Source organism: Impatiens glandulifera, chromosome 6 (genome assembly GCF_907164915.1).
Source record: "Impatiens glandulifera chromosome 6, dImpGla2.1, whole genome shotgun sequence".
Classification (NCBI taxonomy): domain Eukaryota; kingdom Viridiplantae; phylum Streptophyta; class Magnoliopsida; order Ericales; family Balsaminaceae; genus Impatiens; species Impatiens glandulifera.
Genome location: NC_061867.1, coordinates 27759144 through 27770077, shown reverse-complemented (window position 1 = coordinate 27770077; position 10934 = coordinate 27759144). Strand labels below are relative to the sequence as shown.

Below are 10934 nucleotides of genomic sequence, written 5' to 3'. Positions count from 1 at the left end.
TCACATAATCTCTACATAAGAAATTATAATATTTAATCAATTAAAATATTTATTTCATCACATTATTTCTATAAAAGAAATTAGAATATTTAATCAAATAAATATTCACCATGTTATATTATTTCTACAAAAGAAATCATAATTTTTCAAGCATCTTTGGCCGAAGCCGCTTAAACATTTATATTGGTTGCACGTTTGCATCCCATAATATCGGCACGTTTGCCATATTATTTCTCAAATTCAAACACAACTTTTCTTGTAATTATTAAATTTCAAAAAACATCAAATTAAACAATTCTTTATGAAGAAATTGAACCATGTATATCAAATATATAATCTAATAATATAATCAAATCATATGTCATATATATTATAATTAATTTATATATCTTTAAGCAAATACCTTTCTAAAATATATCAATAATTGACCATTTATCTCAAATCAATTATAGAATAACTAATTATTATAAATAATTTATCATGTCATTAATTCGACAATTTCTTAATTATTAACGACTTTTAACTTTCCACATGAGTTATTGTATACGAAAAGACACAATAATTTTATGAAAAAGTTTAGTATTTTCTATTAAAATAATATTTATTCACGTGTGTATATAAATAACAAGTTAATCATATATATTATGAATTAACACAAATTATCATATTATCAACTAATATGCATGTTATATGTATAAGCAATCACTTAGAAACGCAACATATAACAGCAAATGTACTTCATATAATTACTCGAAGTAATTATATTATCGTTCTTTGATCGATAATTCATGTGAAGCAACAATACTCAAACCAAATCTCGTTAGATTATTCTCACCAAGATCATTTTTACGAAGATAATTATGACTCACATAGTCGTCTCTTTGAACACATTAATATAATGATCTTTAACACAAATGACATTCATTTTATGTCATAAAATGACTAATCACACAAGTTCTATAAAAGAAACTCTAACACAAATGACATTCATTTTATGTCATCAAATGATTAATCACACAAGTTCTATAAAAGAAATTAAAATGCTTCAAAATATAAATGACAAAGTCATTTTAGCAAATTAAATTTCTACACAAGAAATCGGTTAAGTGCCCCAATTCATTTCATAATTTCTACACAAGAAATTAGAATAGTTTCAACATCAATGACTAAAATCATTTTAACTAGTCAGATTTCTACAAAGAAATCATTGATCATTCCATTCATCTCATAATTTCTACAGAAGAAATTGGAATGGTTTCAACGTAAATGACTAATGTCATTTTATCACATCCGATTTCTATAAAAGAAATCTACGTAAATGACTAATGTCATTTTATCACATCCGATTTCTACAAAAGAAATCTACGTAAATGACTAATGTCATTTTATCACATCTGATTTCTACAAAAGAAACCAACGTAAATGACTAATGTCATTTCATCACGTCAGATTTCAACAAAAAAAAAAGAATCATCTCATCAGCCAGATTTGAACAGGGAACCTCCCTTCCGTCACGCACCATTGCATATGAACTTTGAACCACTGCACCAATGCGCCATTTCGTTATTATACCGCTTTTATGACCTTTTGTCTTCTTTCTAGAGACAACTTATACTTCGTATTTGATTACACTCTGTCAATAAATGAATATATACACATTTAAAACGATAACTTATTACCATAATAAAATGTAATATATAAAACAATGTATAAATAAAGATATCATCTCTCTTTATTCATTAAATCATCCTACCATATTCTTATTATCTTATTAATTATATTGCTTAATTAAAAAGAAAGTATATGTTATAATTAATTATTTTAAAACTGAAACTATATGTTTCAATTATAATTAATTTTAACACCATAAATTTTATAAAAATTGAAAGCTAACATATTAGTTACTTTCTTATTTTCATTCCTTATTATTAATAACTTAATAACCAAACAAATCTTCAAAATAAAACTAGAACAAATTTAATTATTGTGTTCTAATTTATTTTCTATATAACATTTGTATAATAATATACATAAAAATTTATATCAAAATAAATTAGCTTATAAATTTAAGCTTTAACAACATAAAAACATATGTGTTAATAATCAAATATATTTATATACAATAAAGACTTATCTTTATTTGTTGATTCCTTAATATGATTTTTTTTGCATTTTTTGAGATGAGCATCATCTCTTTCGCAGCACCGCGACTCGTATTTCTGAAACATCAAAGACAAAAAAAAAATATTCGATGGCGGAAGCTCTTAAATAGCTTAGCACAAAGAAACTGTTTTAAGATTGTTAGTATTATTGTCTTAAAATAACATAATATATATATAAAATGGTGTTATAGATAAATAAAAATAAATAAGATATACAAAGAACAAAATCACCGATTGAGATGTTGATTCGAGGCATGTGCTTAGCACATTTCCCTTAAAACAGTTTCACCGTCTCCTGTTTGTGCTGGAGCTTATCGTAGATGGCTGTCTCCCAGGGTACAACGAATCTAGTAGTGATTCAGCACCAGAATCACTACACAACGAACTTGACCAACGTACCTGAACTATCACCGGGATCAAAGCAGAATTGTGTGAAGTCACAATTAAAATGATCAATGGAAGGTTTTTCTAAAAAACTAAGAAGTAGCTAGCTTCTTGTGATGTTGAAAATAAAACCAATTAAAATTTATTTAGGGTGATTGAAAGATATAAACTATGTAATTCTGCCATTGTTATATATCTTCTTCACAACGTGTGATCAATTGAGATATATAAAGATAAATAAGCCAATCAACATAATGACTATTTTTTTTAACGTAGGAATAAAATCAATTAATGCAATCAATTGCATTTTCATCAATTGCATGTGAAAGGTTTCAAACGTATGCATTTATCATTACATTTGATTGAAAATTTCTCATTTGCACATTGATATTAATACTCATTTAACTGACTCATTCAATTAATATTTAATCCAAATCTATTATTTATTTTTATGCAATAAAATGCATTATGCAAATAAATTAAACCCCACTTGGATTAATGGAAAAATGCTACATTTTGCTATTTTTCCAATGTGGACAAATCCACTAACTCGATTTTATTCTTGGGACTCGCCCATTCTCAGAATTGTTTTTGAATTCTCATTTCCATTCATATAATGGAAATAATCTACATAGTCTAAATTCCAACAGAAGACGCACTAGCAGCACCTGAAGACCAAGGAAGATAATGTGAACGCCTTCCCGATGAAGGTCGATGCTACGACACCCGATTATGACCGAAGCCGAAAATCGCGATTTTCCAATCAATGCGTCTGATCTTCCCGAACGATGGTGATCTCCATGAATGTTGTGGGGGAGAAGATAGCACGCTGCCTGAGATGAAGCGCAGTCATTTTCGTCATTAGAGCTCCAATGACGGTGATTTCCGAAGTCGACAAGGGCCGATCGCCAAAAATTGCCAAATGTGGCACTTTCTCTCGACAATTATTCTTCTTTTATCTCATTTATTATACGTTGGAGATAGTTGATTTGACCAAAATGAAATTGTGTAAGGTCACACAATATAGGAGGTTAATTAGGGTGTGGATAAATGTGGAATGAGATGGTTAGTTATCCGAAGTGAGGATAAAAAAGTTATGTTATATATTGTAAAAAATGTGAGGAGATGAGTCACGTGATAAGAGATCGGTTAGAGATTGGTGATCAAAGTGAATAGTAAAAGAGATTAGTGATGTTGGAGGAGTCCGGATCTGCTCCCACCCTAGGACAACAACTTTGTGTCCCACCACCAAAACGACATCGTTTTAACATTCCTTTTAATTTTTAACTTGCATCATTTACCTATTTACCTCTCTTGTTTCTCTATCTATTTTTATTTTATTTATTGCATCATCATATTCTTCCTCACCTTTCTGTGATATGTTATCAGACTTTCTCTATCTACTCCATTGCCTACTAAAATTCTCAAATGGACATAAAGAACTCCTACACTCCTAATTTAGTAGTTTACTATTTACTTTATGGTTGCAGTCATTTGGCTCAACCAACTGGGTTAATTGGTGCTTATCCAACTGAAAGATTTCAATCTACTGTAATCAAATTACCAAGTTCAGTTTTTTGCTTTAAATAAAATTGTTTCAAGGATCCAAATGAGAAATAGTTAAATGAATCTAGTAATAGTACTACACCTTTGGCTATTGAAAATGGTGAAAATGGAAGATTGAACAATATTCAAGCAAATCATGGTAGTTGCTCTAAATATGTTCTCAAGAGTATGTCTTTACTGTAGTGTTGTGTTTTGCATGTGAGAGTGGAGAATGAGAGAGTTAAATGATGCAAGTTAAAAAATTAAAGGAATGAACAAAATTAAAAGGTTAAAACGATGTCATTTTGGTTGTGAGCCACAAAGTTGCTATCCCATTCTGGGACAGCAGATCTGGACTCATGTTGAGATATGATTGATTTAACCGAAGTGAAAGTGTAAGGTTACATATGAGAGGTCGATTATTGGGGTGGATAAATGTAGATTGAGATGAATGATTAACCGAATTGAGGATAAATAAAGTCGGGTTGTATATTGTAAAATATGTTATGAGATGAGTTGTTTTGACGAAGTGAAATTAAAGTCTCGGGGAAGTCGATTATGAATTTGTGGATAAATATGTGATGAGATATGTGAGAAGATAAGTTGTTTTACCGAAATGAATAAAAATATTTTATTTTTTATTTTTATATATTATTTGTGATTTATTAAAAAATTTAAACATTAAATAATATTTTAAAATTATTATAATCATTTTTATTATTTTTTTTTTATATTTTTATTCTTAAAAAAAAACTTCATAATATAATATGGATACACAACACAAAATCTGGATAATAATAATATTACAAGTAGCATTCACCTCATATATTTGTAATTATTCTCTTCCTTCGTCATCATCTTATTCTTAAACCCTAAAACCCTAGTTACCTCCTCTTGTCTTTAACTCAACAAAAGATCTAGTCTTCCAGTTGTCACCACTAAAAAAACCATGCTTTCTTCCAAACTTCTTCAAGATCATTCTAGAATCTCTCTTAAGCGTCTCTGTTCGATTGTCTTCGTCCGCCTTATGGGTGGCGGACCTCGTACATTTCCAGGCGGCCTGAGTAAATGGCAGTGGAAGCGTCTTCACGAGAAGAAATCCAGGGAGAAAGAGAAGAAACTTCTGGACCAAGAGAAACAGTTATACCAGGCCCGTATTCGATCACAAATCAGATCCAAGCTTGATGGAGAACCCAATGGAATTGGCGCTCATCAGGATCCAAATCACGGGCCAATGACAGCCAGAGACCAGGTAAAGGCTTTGGCTGACCGATTCATGAAGGAAGGAGCGGAAGATTTATGGAATGAAGCTGATGGTCCTATCAAGACACCGCTGCCCTGTCCAACAGTTCTACCAGGTCCCCGGTTAGCCCAAAGACCAATTGGCATAAGAAATTTGAGTTCCCCTTATTTCAATGGACCTCGTCATTACTCTGTTTATTCTCCAAGGCAAATTTCCAATGGTTCCGATTTAACTGTAAAAAGTGGTAAGAAGACATGGCCAAGGCTTGGGTCGAGAAGGGATGAATCATCAGACGATGAATGCACTGATGATGAGATGGGTAAGGATATTGGAGGTAGAGGGGGAAGGATGATGAGCAATGCTGCTCTTGGGATGTACGATAGGAAGACCAAAAAGCGGTTACCATTGAATTCTTTGGAGAATGAGGAGAACTTGTCTGAGCATGTTGAGTACATACGGGAAGAATTCAACAAGAGGAAAATGATGGAACGTTCACAAGTTTTTAATGAAGAAGAGTCCATTCTCAGTCAGAAGAAGTATGTTTCTTACTCTATTGTTTAAACTGGTAATCATAATTATTTTTCTAAAACAATTAGGATTGGTGTAATCAAGATGATATGCGTCTCTAGATTCGAGGAATGTGATGTTTCTCCATTGACTGTGAAGGCTCTTACTGAGGCAGGATTTGTGCAGATGACCAGAGTACAAGAAGCTACAATATCTGTTGGTCTTGAAGGTATGCTCTTTGCTTTTCTATTATTATTTACCTAAGTAGTTCAAATATGTATCCGAATTCAGAGCTTTTTATTAAAACAAAAGTTTTACACCCTTTAAACAAATAGGCATATTGTTTGTTTGAGGGGTTTACTGTCCTCGGGCTTAGGGTTTGAAAACTTTGGATTAAAGATCCTTTTACTTTTTTACCATCATAGTTGACACCACTATAAATCTTTTGCTTCATTTTCTTCCCTTGCTCTGTATGACAGATTCCTTATTGCTGACTCTCTTAGTACTGTTTCTACCATTATAGTTAGTAAAGTACAGTTTGTATTGTTAGATATATCCTACAAACTTCAAACTAAAAAAAAAGCAGAAAATACAAGTTTTGGGACACCAGTTGACACTTCATATTTCTTTTCACATTGTTTGACATACTCTGAAATTGTCAAGAAAATAAGATTTACAGACCTCGGATAAAATACTGTTATTTTTTTATGCACTACAGGCAACGATGCTTTGGTTAAGGCAAAAACTGGCACGGGCAAAACTGCTGCCTTTTTGGTATGCCTCGAGTACATTGTTACTAGTCTTTTTTATTCTTTTCAAGCTGTTATAATAATCGGCAAACAGATCCCTGCAATTGAAACAGTTCTCAAGGCTTCAGCAACTCCAAACACAAGGTTGAGAGTATTGCCTATATATGTTCTTGTTCTTTGTCCAACAAGAGAACTTGCAAGTCAGATAGCTGCAGAAGCTAATGCAATGATGAGATACCATGAAGGTATCGGTGTTCAAACTCTAGTTGGTGGTACAAGATTCAAACTTGATCAGAAACGCTTGGAATCAGAACCATGTCAGGTATCTAGTTGTCTTCTATGTGCTAGAGAAAGAATTAGGTTAGATTGTATTGTTACTCCCTCCATCCCAATTAATCTTACCCATATGTGTTTTCTCCCTTTTCCCAATTATTTGTCATAGATTTGATTTTTTTGTTATTTCATTTTGAATCAAACCAATAAATTTTCCATCAAATTACTATTCTGTAAAATAAGAAGGGAATTTATTTAAGAGACTTTGAACACATCTTAGTATTTTTTTTAAATGATTAAGCACCTATGTGAATTAAGTTATAACTTTTACTTAGAAAAATATATCACTTAATTATCAAGACATAGCTGGAAAGTTGTGAATGACTTGACCCCTGAATATTAATCAAATTACGTTATTATAAGGGTATAAAAATATTATAATAGTCTATTAGTTTTTTCACAAGGAAAAAAAATTATGTAAGATTTTGGACATTAGTTCCACATTTTATCGTAAAATTTAGATATTCACTGTTTTATTCATAAAAGATTTAACCGCGCTTAATATTCAGTAGCATTCAATGCTCAATTTTCAGTTTGATCAAGCCCACTACCCTTCAGTTGTTGTTTTTTCTAATTAAAGTGTAGTATATACCTGATATTTTCTTTCTTCCTTTTCCTCTTTTATCCTTTGAGCTGTCTTCAGATAATTGTTGCCACCCCTGGAAGATTACTCGATCATATTGAGAACAAGTCTGGTTTTTCTGTGCGCTTAATGCAATTGAAAATGCTGATACTTGATGAAGCTGATCATTTATTAGATCTAGGATTCAGAAAGGATGTAGAGAGGATTGTTGATTGTGTGCCACGTCAAAGACAATCCTTTATGTTTTCTGCTACACTTCCCAAAGAGGTATTACATTGAAAGTTATCAATTATTCCTCAATTCCTAACAGACTAATCTAATACACATGGGTTTGACCAGGTTCGTCGAGTATCTCAGCTTGTCTTGAAAAGGGAACATGCATATATAGATACAGTGGGTCTGGGTCGTTTGGAAACCCATGCCAAGGTATTCTGGGATAATATAACATTAGCTAACTTTTCTTTCATATAGCATACTTTTAATCTCTATTATGCTGATTTCAGGTTAAGCAGTCTTACTTAGTTGCGCCACATGATCAACATTTTCAAATTACCCACCATCTCCTAAAGGAACACATCTCTGTAACGCCCGATTACAAGGTAAGGCTGTTTTTTTTTATCTAATTAGTAAGTGTGTTTACTTGAATTTAGTTTATTTGTAACTATTATTTAAAACCACGTAATTATTAGATCTCAAATTAAGCTAAAAAGGTATCCTATGAATGTCTTAAATAGATACGAGAGCGATCAAATACAACTTTAACCTTGAAAATAAAGGTAAAATAGTATTTTAAGGGATCAAATCAACTTACATACCAAGTATTTCAAATTCATATATTTTATTTTAGTTTATTCGGTATTTATTTTTCAGAACTTAACTAATTCAATATTGAGCATTCAACACTTAATTTTACCAAAAGCAAGCTGTTATAGCACACTTTATCACCTAATCTGAATTATTAAGTTCCTTTGAATTAAGCAAATTTGGTAACTGTTATTAAATCAAATTACGTCAATATAAAGATAAAATAGTATTTTTAGTACTTTCTTGACATTAGTTACACATTTTATCAAATCAACTAACATACCAAGTATTTCAAACTCATATATTTTAATGTAATTTATTCGGTATTTATTTTTCAGAACTTAACTCAATCGGCATTTAAAATTCAATATTAAGCATTCTAACACTTAATTTACCAAATGCAAGCTGTTATAACACACTTTATCACCTCATCTAAACTATTAAGCGCTTTAATTAAGTTAATTTTATAACTGTTCTTAAATCATTTAATTGTTTGTTGTAATTTGGATTTTGGTAAACATAAAGAGCGTACACAAGGTAATTTTAACTCCTTCAAACTAATCAAATTATTTCACTACAAGGGTAAAATAATCTTTAAATACTTTTTCAATGTTAGTTTCTGATTTTATCAAATAAGTACTTCAAATTTTGATATTTTCATTTGGTTTATTCAACATTTATTATCCACAAACTTAACTCTTACGATCTATAAAATTCAATATTCAACATTTAACATAATTTTGAGTTTATAAACGCACCCTATACTTTTTCTCCAATATATTTCAAGTGTTAACCTATTCTTGTTTTCTTACGGTTTACTATTGTAACATGTCTTCAGGTTGTAGTTTTCTGTTCAACAGCAATGGTGACATCACTCATGTTTCTTCTCCTCAAGGAGATGAAACTAAATGTGAGAGAAATGCATTCTCGGAAGACTCAGCTCTATCGGGATCGTGCAACAGAGGAGTTTAAGGAATCAAAAAGGTTGATTCTCGTAACATCGGATGTTTCAGCCCGTGGAATGAATTACCCGGATGTCACCTTGGTGATTCAGGTTAGAATGATAAAGCTTCAGATTTTTTTTTCATTCTCAAGTTTTCTGACAATATTTGGTCCAATAGGTTGGCATTCCTTCCGATAGGGAACAGTACATACATCGTCTTGGTAGAACTGGCCGTGAAGGAAAAGAAGGAGAAGGGGTCTTGTTGATTGCACCATGGGAACAATATTTCTTATCCGAAATCAAAGACCTGCCCCTTGAGAAAGTTTCTTTACCCGAAATAGACCCAAATATAAAACTCAAGGTATGTTAGTATTATTCTCTATTCATAATCTACATTGAAAAGGGATTCAGAAAATAGTTACTTTTCCAACATATAGTTCCATATTTTATGAAATCCATTTACATGTATGTCTCAGATGAATGAATCAATGGCCAAAGTTGACAATAGCGTGAAAGAAGCAGCTTATCACGCTTGGCTTGGTTACTATAATTCGATCAGAGAAACCGGAAGAGATAAGACCACACTTGTGGAGTTAGCCAACCAATTTTCCAACTCTATTGGTTTAGAGAAGCCTCCAGGTCTTTTCAGGAAAACAGCTCTGAAAATGGGTTTGAAGGACATTCCTGGAATAAAGATAAGGAAATAGTGACAATAAATTTGGATGAAGGAACAAGTTGTTGATACTATTTGCTAGAGCTGGACCTGCAAATCAAAAGGAACAAACCCTAATTTTTTTATATTTTTTTTTGGTTTGTCATCCCTTTAGACACTGAACTTGCTTTGAGCATTGAATTAGGATCTTGAACTTTAGTTTTTAGTCAAAAGAATGCTTCATCTTGTAAATTCGAAATTAGATATTTAAGGTTTCAGAATGATTTTTAAGTAATCTAAATTGAAATTATTTTGGATTAAACATGTGTGTTTGTTTTTTCTAAGAAAAGGGTTAATAATGCTGAGAATGAAAAGTAAGTTATCAAAATCTATTTAATAATTATGTTTTTTTTAACACCATTCAATTTCTATATGCCCCATTTTTCTATAGAAATTTTTAATCCTGTTGACTTTAGTTTAAAATTGAAATATTTTGAACAATTCTAGAGTAAGCTTTTTTTAAATGATTTTATTTAATTTTGTTTTGTAATAGTCACGTCGTATCTTATTAAAGTAATGTTAAGAAGTATTATGAGAAATTTAAACTAATGAGATTTAAGACTTATTACAGTTCCATCTAAAAAAATACTTGATATAAAGATGCATAAATATTGCTTTTAATAATTTTTCAATACATGAATATGGTTGAAAATTTAATAATTTTATGTAAACTTTTAAAATATATTAATTAACACAATTAAGCTGTCTATAAAAACATTTAAAAATGAATTAGGGTAGTAATGACAGTTCTTATAAGCAATTTGGTCACAAGTGAACCATCCCTTATTTTATGTTATTTTAAGAGAATTTGATGCGTTACTCTGACCATGTTAGTACAAATAATGACGTTGTAACAATTAACAAGTCATTTGAATTTAGTGACAAAAATTGAGAATTCACAATATTAGAAAAACAAACATCTTTACTACTTTGCACTTTTAATTTTAATTTGCTACTTTGCACACATTA

General features: G+C 30.9%; 1 protein-coding gene across 1 annotated transcript; it reads left to right on the top strand.

Moving 5' to 3' along the window:
* Window positions 1–4970: 4970 nt before the first annotated feature.
* LOC124941916 (probable DEAD-box ATP-dependent RNA helicase 48) lies at window positions 4971–10200 on the top strand. Its single transcript, XM_047482298.1, has 10 exons — window positions 4971–5870; window positions 5964–6070; window positions 6560–6615; window positions 6685–6912; window positions 7567–7773; window positions 7846–7932; window positions 8010–8105; window positions 9149–9364; window positions 9432–9614; window positions 9730–10200. The coding sequence occupies exons 1-10, from the start codon at window positions 5041–5043 to the stop codon at window positions 9958–9960; spliced, it is 2241 nt and encodes a 746-aa protein (XP_047338254.1). The 5' UTR covers window positions 4971–5040; the 3' UTR covers window positions 9961–10200.
* Window positions 10201–10934: the final 734 nt, after the last annotated feature.